This window comes from Oreochromis niloticus, linkage group LG20, assembly GCF_001858045.2.
Source record: "Oreochromis niloticus isolate F11D_XX linkage group LG20, O_niloticus_UMD_NMBU, whole genome shotgun sequence".
NCBI classification, from domain to species: Eukaryota; Metazoa; Chordata; class Actinopteri; order Cichliformes; family Cichlidae; genus Oreochromis; species Oreochromis niloticus.
In genome coordinates, this window is record NC_031984.2 from 11,246,825 (window position 1) to 11,267,729 (window position 20,905).

The 20,905-nt window shown below is 43.3% G+C and overlaps 1 protein-coding gene across 1 annotated transcript in view; it reads right to left on the minus strand.

Annotated features, from left to right (window-relative positions):
* camta1a (calmodulin binding transcription activator 1a) overlaps positions 1-20,905 on the minus strand; it is a 281,030-nt gene that overhangs the window by 142,890 nt on the left and 117,235 nt on the right. The window contains exon 4 of the mRNA XM_025901871.1: positions 14,502-14,569. Within this exon, the coding sequence (XP_025757656.1) occupies positions 14,502-14,569 (68 nt within the window). The remainder of the gene's footprint in view (positions 1-14,501; positions 14,570-20,905) is intronic.

Consider the following 20,905-nt stretch of genomic DNA (forward strand, 5'->3'; position numbering starts at 1 on the left):
AGCAATCTGTAGAGGCAGTTTACACAACTCCGGGTGTCCATAGCAACAATAGTAGTAAATCACCAATGATAATAAAGAAAACAAATATCTCTGCTACTTTGGAATATTTGTTGTATCTTTTCTTTTAATTGGCTCACCAATTAAATCCATAACCATATACACACATCATTTGAAGAACACACATGGGCTCCAAAATACCATTTACTCTGCCTCTCTCTGTTGTCCTCTTTAGCCATTCAAGCTTTCACAGCCTGATCAATAGAATTCAGCAGGCCACAAACACAGAGGAGAGGGTGTGTGTGGAGGGGGTCCACTGGGAGAGACAATAAGGACACTGAGAATAAAACTGAGACCAGAGACACACAAACATAGACACACGCACACTCAAACACACACGTATACACAATCTGTCCTATATTCCCAACCCCGGCATTTACGTCAGCATCCTGTTTAAGACACTGGCCACTTAATGGAGCATAGCCAAGGCAGTATGTGTATTTGTGCGTGCGCGCCTGTGTGTGTGTGTGTGCCACTTCGGCGTAAGTACGTGTATGTGTAAATAATGTTGGGCAGAGAGAGTTTACCTGCTACAACAGAGGCAAAGGAAGGACACACTACTACAGTGGAACACACACAAAGTCAAGCACAATAGCCATTAAATCAAAAGCAATCTCTTTGCTCCTGGCAATTTATATACTGAGAGTTCTCACACATGCATGAACATGAACATACACATACACAAAACTGATGAATACCACTATCAAATACACCGTGAGACTATTAGGTTACTTCAAAAGTGTGGGAAAAAAAATGTGGGAGGAAATGAATGACATTCCAACAGTACATCCTCTCCAAACCTGAACAAAATGTGTCAGCAGTGGGAGTATAAAATCTCTGAATGAGAGTTTTTTGGCATAGGAGATATGGAGAGAAATCAATTTTAGGGCCAAGTATGGTGCCAAGGACGTCCAGAAGGGCATAGCTCTGTTGATCTGTTCATATCAATTTGCTCCTTCCTGCAGACAGAGAATGCCACAGTGTGTAGCGCTGCATCTTTAAGGAATATCGCCGTGATAACGGTGCCATAAAACACATCATTTTACAGTCAAACCATCTCTGTCTCAAATGCACTTGGAGCGGAAGCCATTTTCAAGCAACATAAAGTTTAACATGGCGCTACATCTGCCGAGCCGCTAGCTTCCACAGTACATGGGACTGAGCAATTTAATTAGGGGACATTGTGTAGCGCTGCAATGAGCTCCACCCTCTCTATCTGGACCAAATACCTCCTAAACTTGTGGTCATCTCTGAAAGAGCAGGGTGCATGCTAAACTGTGTTATCCAGTATGCAGTCAGACACCAGTCACACCATTGTGACACAAAATCCTTGCCTGAATGCAATTACACAGATGAGCAGTTTGTTTGTATCAGCCTCCAAGTTTCCATTTCTAAATAGCACGAGTAGGACAGATTTATGTCTTCTTGTGGTCGCTAATGATCTATTATAACACAACACTGTTGCTGAATGCAAAGTATACTCGTATTGAGATATTTGTGACCATCCAGTCGTCTTGGCTGCGTGGAATACAGCATTTCATTTAACTTAAACTGAAATTTTCTACATGAATACATATCGGAAATAAACCTATTCAAAGGCTAGAGCAATTCTACGTAAAACCATACCGAAACATTTTGAAAATAAAGTAGAGATTTAGATGAGTTGCTTTGATAGTTATTAGTCAACTGAGAAGTCACTTTACCCCTGCAGAGATAACTTTTTAAATAATGTCTCCCTTGAAAAGTCTTAAAGAAAGTGTCCCTTAAAGTTTGCCTGATTTCTAATGGATCCTCCCTCCACTGAGCGTTTCAACTGCCTGCGTGAGAAGCAACCAGACCACTAATGCACCCTAACTCAGGATATATAGATTACAGATCCTCAAGCCCAAAAGTTTGATTTTTATCTTGACCATCTGAAAGCAGGACCCCAATATAAATTTAATGGCTCAGTGGTGATGGAGGGCTGGGAATGGTGAGGGACATAAAGCCTTACTAAAAGCCAAATGACATATATGCAACCTAGAAAGTAAACATGCTGCATGTCAATGATAGTGCAAACACTTTAATTTGTAAAATAAGTTGTGAAAACCATAGCCTCCACATCATTTGTTACCCAAGAGGTGAGGGGCACAATATAGGTTCCCTAATGGCAGTTCAGATAAACATGTGAGGTGTTTGGCTGTGGGTAAGAGGGGATTGGCCAGATGGAGACACAAAGGCAAAAGTTCAATTAAAATGTTGAGCGAATCAATTTGTTTGCCTTAATTACTTTGTTAATCTGTTGAAGCATCTACTTAAAAAAAAAAAAAAATCCTGTGTCACATTTTCTGCTGTGATAATGGAGCTGCTGAGAGGGAGGGGCAGTTGCTTGGGTTGAGTGCTTTTTAAATGGCTCACCCTCTGGTTCTAAACACATCGCTCAGTATGTCTTCTCGCCCATCCCTGAGTCTCTTTTGGTGGGGTGTGTTGGTAATGAGGGCCTCCTGTAGTGTTGCACTCCACTCCTCTGTTGGTGCAGAAAAGCGCACCCCCGCCATGTCCTGACATTCTGACAGATAGGAGCCGTGGAAAGCATATGGCCAACGTGGCAATGCCTCCAACGTCCTCCAAACTGTCGTAGGACTCAGGCATAATGAGTGGTAGAGATGAAACCAAGTCCTACACATAGGAAACGTTAGTCATCGAATTTTTTTCCTCATTTACCAAGGATCAACTAGACAACTTGGTTCATATAAGAGTCGAGAGATCCCATAAATTCGTGACTTCAGCATGACAGAGCCAGATTGGAACTCTTCAAGACCCAGAGAATATCTAGGCTGACTGCCAGACATTTGTTTTATAAAACAATGCGAGATCTTGCAGATACATTTAAATTTACACACTATAAATTCAGCAGAAAGAAATGTTCAGCTGGTTCAGCCGTTGGGCTGCTTTTTACATGGATCACAACATAGAGTCAAATGGCAGATCAGGGTGGAAACAGAGAGAGACGTCTCTGACTGAAGCGCAAGTGAGTGATGGTGTGTTGGGCCAGGAAGTGGCTGCTCTCCCTGTCAACTGTCAGTGCCTTTAATGTCCAGAAGCTGAGGTCCACGGTGACTAGACCTGATTTTAGATAAGGCACCCATCCAGCCATGCCCTCGACATGGCCTCCCTCTGGCCCAGACTACTCTGCCAGTCTCCTCTCCTCCCTCTGTCTAGCCTCTTATCCCGGACCGTCTAGACACCTCCCAGCACGCAATCCCTCACCCCAGCCAACCCGGGCCGTTCTTAGCTCTTCTGCTTTCTCCCAGCTCAACACTGTGTCACAAAACTGGCTGCTTGAGTGCTGTGAAGGGCTATTGAAAAGGACAGAACAATGCCAGGCAGTTGTCTCTCTTACTTTTTTTCAAGCCACTCCCTGTAAGGCTTAGAAAGCACTTCTCAGCATTGCATTTCAGTCCTTCTATGAGAGCAACTCATATTATAACAATCTAAGATAAAGTTTGTCATAGTCTCAAGTGTTGACTGTACACGTAGTGTGAACAATTACAACAAGGCAGTCAGCCCCAATCCTTCTGTGATGTAGACACACCTCTGAAAAACAAAAGTAACAAGTGAAAATGCTTCATCCACTTTTGTATATGCAGAAAGAATGTGAATGTGAACAATGAGAAAGCTAAGAGGCAATTACAGAGCCGATGGCTTCGAGTACAGACTGATCTACTGGTAGCGGTAAAACCACCCGAGAGGCTGTGCTCTGTAGCTACAACTGTCAGAGAAGCCACAGGGTGTGTGTAAAGGATGAAGACCTTTGCACCCTCATTGTCCAACAGGTGGCGTATACATACCACGCATTAATATTAGCCCTAATGAAAAGCCCTTTAACCCTAATGCGCTGTAGCAGAATGCATGGGGTTGCAATGTATCAGCTTTCCTTTTCACAAAGCCAGAGCCTCACACCCATGACTGATCTCTATTAAATTACATGGATTAAATCACAGATCCTTAATTAGGCCCCAATAAAAGTGTCATGCGGCTTTTGAAACCTCTGAGCAAGCTATGATTGGATAAAAATGTGAAAACATACTAAATGAAACTGGTTTACCACTGAGTGTGCGCCCCATGACTCTTGAGTGGAGCAGCAAAGCAGGGGGAAATAAAGTGTGGAGAAATAAGTAAGAGAGAGAGAAGGGAGACGCAGATGCAGAGAAAGAGCGAGAGGGGAGTCTCAGGGCGAGTCACACCTCTTTGCCTCAGAAAAGCTCTTAAATTCCATGTGTGACCTAGGGGAGAGAGCTCTAAAGAGTCAGCCTAAGATGCTGTGATACAGAATCTGACTGTTGCACAGCAATGAGCTAATACTGTCAGCCACAAGGAACACTGACAAGTTCCACGTGCATGGCACACAGCTTCTAGAGATAGGACAATCACTGCATGCAAGCATAAAATTTATTACGTGTGCATACAAAGTATAAACCTGCATAGGCTCACTTCTAAACACTTCAGAAAACACATCTGGGACTCGATTCTCTTTAAAAATTGGAGCGTAATGTTTCCCTGCTCCTCTGGACCCTTGCATTGCCTAGTGTCAGGATGGCCAGAAGCTTTTAAGTGCTTTAAACCCATAATAACCCTAATGCTTTGTCTCCCCCTGTGAGCTTTGTGTTTGTTCGTAGGAAAATGAAATGCGATCGAAATAGAAGCAAAGATGGGGATGTTCAGACATTTTGGAGGTTGCTGGGGATTTGCCGTCTGTAAAGGCATTAAAAAGGGAACAGAGAATAAACAGACTCCAAGGATGTGTTATGTGGTGACAGGGAAAGTCTGAGAAAGGCTGGGATAAAACTGTGAACACATACAGGAGCACAGCACACATTGGGCTTCTTATTTTGCCCTCTTCTCCTCTTGCACATTGGCTTGTTATGTTGTTTGTGATGTTTCTATTTTTGAGAACATGGGATTGAAAAAAATCCAGATCCACTGCCACAATGCATAGCAGGGAATAGTAAGCACACACAAACAAAAAACAGCCCCCAATCACCTTCCTACTTGCCACTAATCCTCTCTTTGCCAAATTGTGGGTGCAGTCACCCCTTATTTACTTCTTGAGGGACAGAGGGGGAAAGACAGCTATGGCTCTAGCTGTGAACAGACCACCCGATCTTCCCCTCAAAATGAGTCTTCTGCCAGAAGACACCAGAACGGTAGGTGGTACTCTCTCACCATTACATTTCGCTTTTATCTCACTTCCCCTTTGCCTCTCCATCCTCCTTTCATTTCTACTTTTTCTCACTCTTCTTCTTATACTGTAAACCGCCTAAGGTGATTATGGATTGCGATGGTGGTGGGTGGGGAAGGCGAATCCCTGTCTTTGTTTCCTTAAAATAGGTTTATTATTACTCAATACAGTTGAGAACCTCTGTGAGATTAACATTGTGGTTAGAGCTTGTAGGCTGCATCAATCGCAGCGTGTCGGCATATCAGCAGGATACACAAGAAATCAAACACATTCACTGGGGACACATAAAACTGAGTAATAAACTCATATTGAATATCTTTTAATCAAATACAGCATCATTCAGCTGAACAGAACTCGATGCCACGGGCCTCTGAAGAAGATGCTAGAAAGGAGCCAGTGACTGGTGGCTGGCTGTGTTTTGTCTGAACAGTGTTGCTCTGTTTGGAGGTCTGCATTGGAGCAGAGCCATGCCAACCATTACAGCATCACTCTGTTTTCCTGTCTGGTTTTCTACCTGTCTGTCTTTTTCTCACTCTCTCTCTTCAGTGTGTCTATATGTCTGTCTCTCATACTCTCTCTTTCAGGCACAAAACCAAGGTGCACATTAGGTGCTGGTGCTGCACATTTGATGCTTGGCTGTCACTGTATCATTGTCTGGTGACATAAAGCGCAGTAAAGCACTGAGCAGTGATGAAGTGGAGGTGTTTTAAACCTGCGCTCGCTGGCACATTTCTTGCCTTTCAACCAATGTCATCTGGAGAGTGTTATCATCCCACTGTGAAAGTAGCCAATCCACACTCAAAATACTGAAGAGAGAAAGGAAACGAGAAAGAGCTTCTTCCACATCAGTACTTGCTCCATTATTCCGCCGGAGGCTTGATTAGACAGAGGGGATAATTTACGAGCCACTTCATTGCCAATTCAACGGGCACATCACCTGTAAATAATTGAAACCCTTCATGTCCGTTCCGACATAATCATATCGCTATCATGCTAATGTATCCAGCAGTGCTTTCCTTTGGGTCAGGCGCGGGACTGCTTTAAATCTTGGCTGACCTGTCTCCATAACTCTCCAGAGCGCAGCACTAACCTCTAGGAAACAGAAAAAATGACGATGATTGACTACACCAAGGAACGATGAAAAATTAAAAATACAGCAAACAAATACCTGACTTCTCAGCAAGCCAGCCGTGGGTTGCAGGTGGAGGGCAGGAATTTTGCACTGACTTGTTAATTATTTTTGCTTATGATGTGCATAAGGAAGATTCATCATCTTCTCATTTATTTATCTCTCTATGAGTTCTATCAGTCAAGCTGCAGTTTGAAAAGACGGCAAGATTTGAAAGGTTGTAGAAATTATGATAAGATGAGGGAGACAAGACAAATCAATCCCTTTGCTTTTTATTGTAGGGAATTGTATCATAGTGGGAATTGTCTCTCTCAAACACTCCTAATTATATGACTGTTTAACTGAATTGATGGCTATTTTTCTTACTTCATTTTAAAAATGTCATGAATATTAATTAATCCAATTTGAAATGGTTCTCACCTTTCCTTCTGCCCACTCCTCTCAAATGTGCATGACAAGAAGATTTGAATAATTTATCAATTGACTTATATTCGAATTGATTAATTCACTAATGCAAAATTAATACATGGTTATCCAGTACATTCCATCCCCGACACTCTGCCTCGTCTTTTATGAAGTAGTTAAAGAAGTAAGGGTCTTGCCTTGAGTAAAGTACTGACTGACAAAGCGGGCAGGAATGTCCACCTACTACAAATGTAATGATGATGTTTCATTAGAATCAACAGTGTCTCAGTCATACTAAGACAGGTAAGAACAACCTGAGTATTTCATGGTGAGTGAGGCATGTGCACTGGGGAACAGCTTTCTGCATGGTTAGGTAACAACTGACAACAAATAAATAAATGAAGGAATAAAAATCAATAGGCAAGCAAAAAAGGGATGAAAGCAAACTGTGGAGGTCAGCCTGGTCGGTGAAGGTCAAAGTTTAAGTAAATAAAGGAGCTATGAACCTGAATGCTCTGCGTATTAGTGGCCTTGATGTGTAAGGCGCACAGCAAGTCAGGTTACTGCTCTTTCGTGGTTGCAAAAAGATGAGAAGGTGCAAAGGGTCAGTCCTGCCATTTGACGTTTTTACACATTTTAATGGTGCCAAAAGGCAACTCATCATCTGCTGTACTTCCTGTACTGCAAAGCTCAGTTGGGGTGAAGAAATGGGACAGAATGTGTGCCAGTGTGTGCGCGCGTGTGTTTATGCACACTCATGTCGTGCCTGTTCTTTGCTGGTGATTCACCATGCTCTCTGGCAACGGTCCAGGACCTATTTTCTCCTTCTCTTTACATAACAGCGAAAAGTATCATCCAAGCAGTGTGTCCTGTCCTTTCTTTTCCTCCTCCTCCACCTCCTCCTCTTCACATTCCTCTGCCACTTCCTGTTTTTCCTTTCCCTATCCTCCACCTTCCTGTATGTGTGGGAGCTTTTAAGACATGACTGCGTTTTGCTCAATGGTGCTACTACTGTACACCAATAGGATCATAAAGTGACAAGTCATGAACAGACTTTCACAGACCGCACCCAAAGCAGAGAGTGGCAGACCAGATTCCAGGGAATGGCATAGAGAGGTGCGTGGGATGGAAAGCTGTTTAAAATACCCCCAAGGGTTTTCGAAAGGCCCAGGATCTGCTATCCGCTACACCATATGCCCACAGGACAGCACCCAACTGGGCACCAGGGTATGATGGGCTGAAAATAGGGACTTGCAGTCACAATCCTCACCGTACTGGCCAACATACGGCGATTCGGCACCAACGCAGCAGTGTGACAACGTGAAAGCAAAAAGTACAAAAGAAGGTGGAGAGCAAAGGGGGGTTCAAAAGAGAGTATGAAGGAAGAAAGGGGAAAGGAGCTGAAGGGAGTTTGCTTTATGGGGAGGGATGAGGGTGAAGAAAAACTTGAAAGACTATGTGTGTATGTGTTGTGAGTTACAGGGTCTGTGTAGGAGAGATGTGTATGCAGGGTTTAGTCACTGGACTTCTCAGTGACTCAGGTGTGAATAATGTTGGGTCTTCTTTGTGTGTATGTGAGCGAGAGAGAGACCCAGGGGGAGAGAGAGCACAGCAAAGTGCTGGGTCGGTGTAGGGCTGGACGTCTATGTGTCTGGGTGGCTGAGGGCGAGCTCAGCTGTGTCTATGGCCTGCTCCACGACAGCCAGCCTGCACGCTGCTCACCGGTGCAGAAGCGCTAATTGAATTAAGTCTTTATTATCAGGCTGCAGAGGCAGCACTTCTCCCCATCTCGGCCCGCTTGGCTGACACTTTCTCCTTGAACACCTGCTTGACATCAACTTCCTCCTCTATTTATTTATCCCTTCTCTCCTGTGGCCAGCTACTGGCTGCACTCCTTCCTCCTCTCCACCTCTTTCTCATATTGGCATAACAAGCAAGGCTAGGCATGCTTATTTTTCATACTGCTTTTGTCTAGCTGTACTACACAATAATCCTCAACTTGTATAAACTAACTTGGAGCCCTCTACCACAGTCCTAAACTTTAATGTACTAAACTTTAATGTCTATTACCATACAAAAAGTGGCACATAATAAAAAGGATTAATTTCAAAGACAGATCATGCCCTTCCTGGCCTTCAGCAGCAGCAGCCCTGTTGCATGTAGGGGGAATAAAGGCAATAAAACTAGATGATGTTCTATGTTCTTTTGAATGGTCTCTAGTGAGCAAGCTGGCCAGGGTAATAAACAGCAGCTGGGATGCAAACTAACATATATCTAGTCCCCTGTCCATTTCCACTAGCCTCAGGCTCAGGCTGCTTCCCTGGGTTTGGCTTGGGCATTACTTTAGAGGACAGACAACAAGAGGCGCTATTAAGTTGGCTTGGAGTCTGAGGCCCAGGCACTTGGCACAACACTAGCTGTAATCTATTGACCGTTTGCATTCTCCCTCCCTTGCCCCAAAACCACAGGACTTTTCTCTATCTGTCAGTTGAATCCATTGCTCACCTCCCTCCATCTCTATCTGCTGTTTACCCACTCTATTTTCTTTTTTCTCTCTCTCGTCCAATGTCAGCTTAATCCCCCTCCATTCCATCTTTCTCCTGCTCTTTCGTCTGTTTGCGTATGCCCCCCCCCCCACTCTTTCTCCTCACCACATCCATCACTATTCCTCCCATCTCCATCTCGTCTGTTCGCTTCTCTTATCGACATGTTTCCATTTTCTAAACTGCTCTCGCTCAATCATATTCACTCTTCCTTCAATGACCATTTTTCATTTTCTCACTTTCATTCACTCTTACGTTATGCTATCAGGGTTCACCTGACTCCTGTCCTCCCAGCTTTCCCAGGTGGGCCTTATTTCACCCAGTCTGCAAGGCCTGTCCTTGTCAGGGCTGTTGACTGGGTGGAAGCAGTGGGGTACAATGACCTCCAGGGCCCGACACAATGGGACAACCAAGTGTCACTATGCAAACAGCTCGGCTTTTCCCATGATGATTTGGGATGAAAATAACATAAGAGAAGCGGAAAATGCAGATAAAAAGAAGAGGGTGATCCCACTACAGTGGCTCACTAAACATTTTCTCCAGTTACATGTCATGTGGGCTTTTTTTTAATAGCCCCAGCTTGATTCAGGACGATATCGCCGTCTTAGAGTCTTAATTTCAGTGTTAGCTAATGAAATACCCCCTCATCTTCTATGCCTTTGTTTCTTTATGTATCTCTCTTTGAGCCGTCTCCTCACCTTCTTCCTTTCTCTTTCTCTCTCTCTTGCTCCTGCTGCTCCTGTCCTTTTCCACTCTCCTCTGAAACTCTGCCAGCCAACGAGTGCCACAAAGCATTAGGACCAAACACTATCAGACGCCCTTCTCAGGCACATCCTACACATCTCCCCCCAACACTTATACACACGCACACAGTCACTGAAGGTCCAGCACTTCCTCACACCATTTGCCAAACTTGATGACAGAAACACAGCTTACACATAGGGCTATGGAGGTTTTATTCACAATGACAGACTCACCCAGATACCAAGTCTCTTCCAAAATTGACACACACATAGTATGCAGGACTAGCGTGGTCTTTATTCAAAACACACACAGTTTCAGCTGTAATTATGTACACATGTCAGCTCCGTATACTCATAAACACCTGCATAATTGCACAGTCATGAACTCTCAACTTTACGTGTATGCACATATCACATGCATACACATGAGCAAATTCATGCATAAGCGTTAAAAACAATCCCCTCTGTCTATGTCTTTCCCACAGTCACAGACACTAAGATCTGCACAAATTCATAGGCACCCTACACAATAGCAAACACCATACACAATAGCAAACAAACAGTCATTAGCAGATCTCAGGCTGCCTCTCAGTTCTGCTCTACTCTGTTGTTGGTGTACCCGCGCCTCTGGGGTGGCGCCACTACTGTAGGTTTTAATAAAAGCATTGTCTTTGGAAGCTGTCTGAAGGGACTTGGTTTCATTTTGGAGTGCTGCTGCTGCTGTTTCTGTTGCTGTGGATGTGGGAGGAGAGAGGGCTATTGCGCTGGGACGTGGGGGCGGCTAGGTTCAGTGTCAATGCAGGGCCCTCCAAGGACTGGTGCTTATTGTTTGATAGTTTCAATATACAATGTGTGGGTGCGTGTGTGTGCGTTCGTGTATGTGTGTGTGCGTGAGTAAGAGAGAAGCAGTGTGTTCTGTGGTCATGTAAGCACATGTGTAAATGTATGCGCTCCAAACTAGTGCAAAAGTCAAAGCAAATAGCTGACACAACCCACCACTTCAACTTTCTAACAGCTACAGCTAGTCTACTGTATCGCTGCACACAGTAGACTAGCAGGTGTAAAAGCGGTCTCTGTGCTGTGTTTTGCAACGGATTTCTTTTAACCGGTTCAATAAAACAAACAGTGAAGACAAGAAGCACTAATGTGCAACTGCTTCAACATGAAACCATGTGATGTTCAGGGGATGCTCACGATAACGAGCTCTCTCTGTCCTACACACAGGTGTCCATTAGCTCTTTGGGCTGACCAATCTGTGACACCATCTAGTCAATAGTTACTCCATCTGTCAGCATTCAAACACCTCTAAACAGCCCCTTAAGGAGACATTTGTGTCATTTATGATGGACAATGAGTGCCTGCTCTCAACAGGAGCGCAATGTTATGCCCATGATGAGGTCACATCAAATGTTATTGTCTAGATTTGGAACCACAATTCTTTTCCCTTCCTTCTGTTTCTACCTTTCTCCCACAGGCACCTTCAGATCCCATCAACTGAAGCAGTATGGTCACATCTTTAAAAAGCCAAAAGGAAAGAATGAGTATGGCTCTCCGGAAGGATGCAGTAGAGGAAAGTCCTAATTGTCCCTTTAAGTGTGTTCCCTCCTGTGGAGTGAAGGTGCGGGGTAACGGCCATCTTAAATCACAGCCTGGCCGTGGCCTTCATTAAAGCCATAATGCCAGGCTCTCCCTTTAATGGAAATGGAAGCCAGCGAGGCTGTGGGTGTAAATTAAAGTGTAAGGCCCGAGTAGGGAAAGATTTCCCCAGCTCTGACAGGTGCGGCCTGAATTAGCTGTAGTGCTGTTCAAGCAGTCAGTGGGAGAACACTGGTATTGATTTTAAGCACTGTTGCACTTCCTATCTGAAAGGGAATGTGTATTACTAGAGCTAAGCACATCAATCACTCAGCATTCCACCATTCTCCCCTGGCATGCTTCAGATTTTGAAATGATAAACAAACAGAAACAGACCCAAGCAAAAGATAACACTGGCTGTACTGTTACTGTATGCGCATCAGCATGAACCCAGAGCTACGTCTATGCATGTATGAAACAGGTCCACTTCGTTTTATCTTCCTTGTGTTGACAGGATGCCATCTCTATTCAAGGCATGTACAGCATCGCGTGTCACCTTGGTCAAACAGCTGGTGTCAGCTCCTTGAGCTCTGACTGTGGCCCACTCCCATCTTTATGACCTGCATGTGTCAGAGTTGTTACATGCATGCAGTGCAGCCATGTAGTGCTGTGCTTCTCTGTGTATGACCCTGCTGCTCATCTCTGCCTCCCATCATGCCCCACTAACCTGGAGTAAAAGCCCTGGCTGGGGGAGAATTAGCCTACTTAGCCTATTCCCCACAGGGGTCAACCCACACACAGGCACGCACACAGTGCACCCACAATCAGATGCATATACACCCGCCGAAATGCACCTGAAGATTTGTGATGACAAATGATAAGACATCACTTAAGCACAGGTGTTCCAAGCATGACCTTTCACCCGTGACCTTGAACAGAAAGCTTTCATGTAGAGTCTAGCCATCAATCAGCTACCATCAATCACACATATACGCCTCATCCTTTGACTCTCGCCAACCTTTCCCGGCCCCGACATCCATCACTACACCCTACCCTTCCACTGACATCTGGAAAAATACAAACACTTCACAAGCTTTCTCGCTGACTCTCCTGTTGGCAAACACACATACAGAGTAAACACACACATCTTGTGCTGAAAAGACAGGTACTCTAAAACATGAGATGTGTTATTGTGTTGTCAGGTGATCTGTAGATGCACACTAGGAGCTGCTCCCTGATGACATATCTGAGATATCAGCACCTGTGCTACGAGATGACATGGGGCTGAAGTCCCTGAGCACACTAAGACCACTGCATCACATACAGCAAGTGGTGACAGACTGTGGCCATCACTATCCTGAGGACCATTTGTCTAGAAAGTCACTGGATCACAAGTCTCTCACATCTCACACAAGAGTCATTTTTAGCCTGTCTTGTGCAGGATGATGCCAGTACTGTGACATTTGTAGCTCTCCAGGACCCCAAAACGTGGCCTTTTTTTGATTACGATCCCTTTTTTATTACTTAAGGTCACTTAAGGTACTAGAGCAAGATAAAAGAATGCGTATACACTGAAGAGGAAATAAAGGTGACTGTACAGCCAACTACACAGGTCACACGAAAGAAAAAAGTATGATCTTGGATTCATTTTGGTAAATTAGACAGGAGTGGCTTAGGAAGAAGGAAGGATTCTTGATTTCAAAAAAAAAAAAAAAAAAAGGGTGCGCCTGATGCTCTTTTGGCCTAGAATTACACCAGAGAACATATTTTAATTGGTAGTGTTTTAATGCAGGACTATTATCAATGTCCCTCCGAGGCAGTGGAAGAGAGGAGGGGATGCGAGCAATCGGTTCTGTGTCAGTAAGCTCAGAGTCCACTTACGCACGGATGAGGTTTGCTAATAATGCCAACACAGCAATTCCAACTCAACGAAAAAAAAAAAAAAGATAAAAAAAAGGTTTAACATCGATTAGCTTATTCTAAATGCATGAACATGTAAACTTAAGCAAAAGGGATCGTGTTTAAATAGGCTGTATATGCTGGAGCTAAGAAAAGATTTTGTGGTCTTACGGTGCAACACTTCTGTTTGATAGTCCAACAAAGGCCAAAGATGCCACCACTAAAGCTGTATAATATGAAAAACAATATCCAAATACACTCAAACTGAAATGTATCTAATGCTGTTAAATGTAAAAGGTTGCTATCACAGCTGCATCCATTAATAGTCATTATTCCATGTATGTTAAATAATGGCATCACAGCCAGTGCTGCCACATTCTCTGACATTAAACTGCTTTTGCTGAAATTTGCTGAAAAACTGAGGAGGACATGCAAATTGGCACTATATGTATCTGCATACATTAATAAAATAAATTAGGTCCCATGCTGGAAAAACTATTCTATTTCAAATATAGCACTAGCTCTTGGCATTTTGTTCAACATGGGGGTGTAACATCTGACCTAGACAGTGGAGTGGTGAATGTGCAGACAGATAGAGGCACATTAACATAACATTCACAGCAGATGCTGCAGCAGTGCATGTTGTGTTAATTGGAGTGCTAAAAGGCAGTTATTAGTCATTATTAATATTCTATAATTTATCTGCAAACTGTAAACTTTTCTGAACAGCCATCAGCACCCTGTAATATTAAACATCCTACAGTAAACTTGAAGGTAATTTTGAGCCGTGCATAAGGGAAATTGCCTTGGAAAGAAAAAAAAGGAAAAAACGAAAATGTAAATTTTGACTCATTGAGTGTAATACTTGCAGGACTATAAATCTTAAAAACCCTATGTTTTAAAGAGGGCAGTGAGTGTAATTGTCTTACCTTGTTTTAGGGGATGTCGTTAGCCATTCTTCATGCTTTTCAAATGTTATCAAGTAAGCCGCGATCTCCTGTGAAAAAGAGACGAGAGGAGAAGGAAGTGAGTGAGGCTTAGATATGTCATCTTTAATCACTGTTCTCTTGTGTTTGTTATACATCGGTGAGACTGCTTCATTGATATTCAGACAGTTTAACCAGCAGTGCAAACACAGGAAAGACGGAAACCGGGGCAGTGCTGGGGAGTTCAGCCAGGTAAATGCAGACTGCTAAAAGTAAAATGAAAGACAGAAGTGGAATGCAGCTGAGGTCAGATCATCTTCTGAGACTATCTTTGTTACAAAAGCTTTGATCAGGTTCTCCTCAGAGGACATCAAGGTGCTCTCTGAAAGATTGACGTCTCTGTGTTTGAGAGTGAGCAGCTTTTAACATTTTTGGTCCGATCCTCCCCCAAATCCCTTTGATCTGCCCTTGACACTTCTCTATGGATCAATCCACTCTTTAACCTTTGAATGATAATTACACGCCAGTCTCACAATATTGACATGTGTGTGTATTGCTTCTTCAGAAAAGGCAGTAGATCCTTTGGAGTCAGTTGTGTACAGAGATGCTATAGACACCATGCTTAAAAAAAAAAGCCCAAACTGCCACTGGCATAAATAGAGATACTTCAAACACTTTCATGTTTCCCATGCTTGCCCTGCCTACTGCATCAGTCTGAGTGTAAGGGAGAGCACGCTAGACCATACCCGGCCATTTTCTCACCAAACTAATGGGCAGAAATAAAAAGCACTTTGGATGCTGGTAGACAACCTAATGATTACCAGCGACAGCCAGCAATTCACTCTTCAGCAAGAACATTTGTCAGACTAGAGAGAGCTAGACACAAGGACAGAGCTGCTGCCATCTTCCACAAAAACACTGTCTTTTCAGTTTATAAGGATGCGTGTCTCTCCTCATGTTGGAGTGTCAACAAACCTTTAAGAGTAAATGTGTTTCTAAGATATAGTCTTGTTTGGTTTGTGAGCATAGGGTTTGAAAATAGCTTCCTTTGGGACTTCATGCTGTTACTTCACCTGTCCACACGGGGCAATAATGTCAACAAAAGCAGCAGCTGTTTCAAAAGTGCAAACTGGAAAAATATGACACATCCAGTGTGTGGCAGCATAAAGCAATCACATAAACCAGGACCATTTCTTCATTTCTTGCATCATTTTCTCTTCATTCATAAAAATTCTAAAATATGCACCACTGCAAGAAGGCACCAACTGGGCCTTCAAGGCCATGTCACAAGTGTGACCTGGCACAGACACTGGCGATAGCCCGTGGAGATGCTGCAGGGGGCTGTGGTGTGAGGGGTTTCCAGGCTGTCAGGGTTACCAACAAAAAAGGGGTGGTAGCATGACTGGCACTGTTGCCTCCAGGTGCACACTGGGAGATAATGCCCTGTTGATTAAGTTCTTGTTCTCCTGCCATAACGACCGGAGGCACAGAAGCCATGACAAGATGGCATCTTGAATTAATAAAATAACAGAAAGGAGATGAGGCTTTTCTAAAGGAGCTCGGGCAACTTTTGCTACGCAACAGAAAAATAAAACTGCATTGAAAGTATAAGAGCAGACAGTGACAACCTTGTTGATTTAATGAGCAAATAATCTTGTTATATAGACACCAAAACATGTAGAGCATGTGTGCTGAGCCAACAACAACAATTACAATATTCAAAGAAAAAACACAAACTAACCAGGTATCAAAAGGCATTACTGTTCTGCATCCATTAAATTGGACTAACATGCCTGTGATGTTATTTTGTGTTCATTCTGGGAGTTATAAACGGCAACAAGAAGCTCCTTCAGTGACCTTTGTGCCTGTTAGCACGAAGCCCTTTCCATCATTCTTGCCTTTAAAATCCAGCCACAGCTCCAGTCTCAGTCGCAGAGGATGAAATAGAGGGCCACATGGTCCCATATTTAGAAAAATTAAAACAAACAAGAAAGAAAGAAAGAAAGAAAGAAGCATGGCCCTTCCTCTGGCTCTTTCACACCCCTCCCTCTCTGAACAGATGCCAGGGATTATTCCAACCCCCCGACCAGCCATAAAGGTGCAATAATCTTATGGTGAGGAAACAAACAAAAACAGACGTGCAGCCATTAAACAGCTGCAAGGAGACAAAGTTTGCATGGGCGGCATAATGAGAGGCTAGCATGCGTTCAGGTTGAGCAAACACACTTGCGGGTTAGTGCAAGAGGGGTGGAGGGGGAAATGGGCAAGCGCTGTGCTGAGCACTGATGGTGTATCAAAGTCAAACCAGCAGCTGTCAATTGGCTCTGGACTCTATCTGCTGACCTTACTGCCTCTGGCCTACGCTCTCTCACTAGGGAAATATTCAGAGGAGGCTCTCTGTACACACAGCTCCATCCACACTCTCCCGCTTAGGTCAGAATCCACCTCGTGCAAGGTTGTTTGTACTTGCATGAGGTTTATGCCTCACCCTCCCTACTGACATGATCTTTGCTGTCATTTTACCTCCTGGTGTCGTTAAAATATACTGTACTGTACTCCTGTATTCGCCATATCCTGAATTAAGGCAACCTTTTTTTTTTCTGAGCCTGATCTAAATAAATGCCAATCAGCAAAAGCTAAGAACTGGAGAGTGAGCAGGAGCAAAACCACCTCTAATTGACACCGTGCTTGCAAAAGAGAGGGTCTTTCATTTTCCAGGGGAAAGAACAACCCGGAGCTGTTTGTTGTAACCCAGCCATCTCATTTGTTTCTTTTGTCTCTGTAAAAGCTGCAACACACTGTTAGCAGAGGGGGCTGCCCCAGAACATGACGGAGCAGTCTAACAGTTTCAGGGCTGATGGAGATGGAGAGGAGGGTGTTTATGTGTGTGTGCGTGTGTGTGCGGGGGTGTGTGTGTGTTTCTGTCTACCCTGTTACAGTCAGAAGGCCTGATTACTGGTTACCTGTCTGTGCCTGACACGTTATTAACATGCTCCTGAAGCGGTGTCACTCCTGTACTCATCAGTGTGTCTCCCCTTTATTTCTCTCTTCTTATAGCATCCACCCACCCCCTCCTACCTCACCCACTGTCCTTTTTTTTTCTTTCCCATTACCGTTGAGGTGAAAAGGAAAGCCACCATGAGAAAATTTTCATTTTGAGATGACTGGCTTTTACTGTCTTGCTTTTCAAATGATATTTTTCACTCTAGAGGTATAACATTTTCTCCAGAGAGAATCATCTTTTGAAATGTCTACCTATTTGAAATTGGAGATGACACTAACATATTCATCCCATTTCACTTCTTTGGACCAAGAAAGGGGAGCGGGTGCAGTAAACTCTCAGAAAAAAATATTCACTATTTGGTTCATCCCCTATTTGAATGATGTTAAAATTAGATGCAGTGATAATCTTATGGGAACTGTTTGTAGAGCTGATTAGATGGATTTCACCCTTGCCCTTTCTTATTTCCACAAAAGTCAGACAAAGATGACCCCAGTGTTTGATGGAGATATTCAGAGAGGATTCACTATTCTGGAAGAACCTGTTGCCAGATTGTTTTTGCTGTATCCTCTGATTTCCTGCATTACCACCAACTTTGATTTATGGAAAGAAAAGAGAGGTGTTGAGAGGACCAGCGCTTCAACATTTGGATGACAGGCCTGATTACTTGAAACAACTGTCGCTGTTCCATTAGAAGGGGAGATAGGAGTCTTTTGGCATTATCTCAGGACAGATCAGACACCTGTCTCTAAACACCATTCATAATGCCTCGCTCTTGCTTCCGCATCCACAGAGCATTGTGACAGAAAAATTGAGGGCTGGAAACAATACAAAGCTGGGAGGACAAAACTCTAAGTGCATTTTATTCTGTGCAACTCCTGCATTAAAATACCCTTAGTTACATCATTGTCTGAGAATTGAGTCTTAGTTTTTAAAACCCACAATTTACTAGACATTATGTAAAAACATAGAGTAATGACTTATTTTTTTTTGGTGAGCTCTGTTATTTAAAACCAGACTTCATCACCCCAAAAATAGGATTCAACAATTACAGCATATGTTTATCCATTATTCCAGTTACATTGGTTCTCTACTGACACTAATGAAAATGCACTTAATGAATAGCTGTATTAGAAAAACTAACTTTAGCAACAGTATTGATTGCAGTAAAAGCCTGAGCCAATGAAATGAATATGCGAGAGCAAGAGGATGTGAAAGAATAGACGGAGCAAAGTCTGGTTAGAGAGCAGAGCACAGCGCCTCCAGCCTGCCTCATGGTGAAGTCTGGGGAATGCATCCTCAAAGCTTTGACCTTGCCCTACACTTGAAAGCAGGAAGTGAATGAAAGGGGGGGCCATGGGAGGGATATGGTTAGAGGAGCCCTCCCTGATGACCTGGGTTTTACTGTGGAGTGCCAGGTCATCTGATATTTCCTCCAGGGCAGCCCAGGAAACCAACCTGTCCAGGACTAGGCACAAATGCACTGGCTGATGTTTGGGGAGGGTGGAAGGAGTTTGCCAAAGTACCAGCTATCACAAGTTTAGACCAAAAAAAATGAAATTAAATAAAAAATGCAATTAGTTACAGACAGAGATGAGCACTAGATAACAGGAAAGAGAAGACGGATAGTAGAGTTACTGAAAATTTAGATAATAGAAACTGACTGAAAAGGAAAGAGTAAAAACAAAGTTTGAAGTTTAAATGCATTTAAACAAGAAAAGTATGGAGGTATATTGGTGATTTAAAAAGTGTGATTTGGTTCAATTCTGCAAGCAAACGTACCTTAGCTGAATCATTTTGAGTTTTTTTAATTTATAATTCATGAATTCTTAATGCACTAGCAACAACGTATTACACACTGTATCCATGTAATCTCATACGGCCACATTTCTCTTTTAAGGGAGGAAAAGTGGTAAGGTAGAGTGAATCCATTTGAGCAAACTGTAACCTCCAGCTAGCCTTTAAGATTTTCTGAGCATGTCTCATAATAGGATGCAGTTGATCTGCTATCAAGACAAATGGTCAGTACGAAAGAGAAAGAGATGAGAGAGTTCAGAAAGCAAAAACAACAATAGGGTATGACGCTGTTGACAGCTGCACTTGGCATCTGTTGAAGAGGGGTGAGGCTGTCCTATGAGTGCCTGTGCTAGGTTAAAAAGATCCCCTCTCCAGCATACTGCTCATTAGAACCTGCATGGGGCTTCCCTTCTGAAAGGGAAGGGTGGAAGTCACACTGTGTCCACTCTGTTAATCCACTGTGACGAGCAAATGAGTTGTTCTGCAGTGGCTGTACCCACAACCTCAAACTATCCTGAAACTTTGGCAACTGATGTAACGGACTGATTTAAAGGCAAAAGGTCCATGACCATGGCACAAAACATTTCTGTGAAGAATAGCTGCTTAGCACACATGAACACCTTTACCACAAAAGGGCTTACTATGTGTTTAAAACACACCTCAGGCGATTTTGTTCTGTTTGTCCATCTAGCTGGCTATGTACCATCTCAGCTCCTGAAGCGCAGCCATACAGGAGGTGGAAAGAGCGAGACAAGCTGTCCACTGGCCTACATTATACATAGTTCTGGAATCAATTTGACATTGATCCTGGATAGCTTAGATGTTTTCCAGTAGTTGGTCAATGCCTCTCTTCACATTTCTGCTCGGCATGCTGGTCATAAGACTGTTCTGAAATAGGAGGCATTCTCCTGGGGAGACTCACTCCTCAACGCCTCCCTGCTCCCACAATCAATGTTACCTACAGCAGCTGCTCTGCCAGCACTCTCTTTTTTGTTTACTATATCACTTTTGCACACTATATTGTAGTTACGCACAAGAACAAGCCCGAGCATAAGTGACAACAGCGGAGAAAGACGAGTCTTTACTCAGGGGAAATGTGTGTGTGTATGCAAGGTGATGAGGTGGCTTAATGTTTCCCTTTTCTTTTAATATGTCAGTGAGTATCTGTATATCGCAAAGACCGAACAGGTGTTTGCAATCAAGGCTGAACGGTGCCACAAAAGTTTTTCAGAATTAAGGAGTAATTTTGCAAAAAGCAATTACAGTAAACACAGAACCAGCAACATTTAACCAGCATTCAGACAAAGCAAAGAAAAAAGCTATACTACCTAAATATAAATATACTAACTAACTCAGTTCACTACGTTATTTGAGAAACTATGAGGGACTGTGACGAGTCAAAAAATAAAGATGCTTTAATTAATATTACTAAACTACATTTTAGTCACGTGCTATCCCTAAAAGTCCCAATTTACACATCGTTTAATGCACCTCCGACCAAGGTAGGTAGAGAACCTTTTTTTAACCCACATCTATTAGACAAGCTGTCCAAGATCAATAAGAAGGAAGTAAAAGTCGTAACAAGGTATTGCCAGTCGAACCAGAGGAG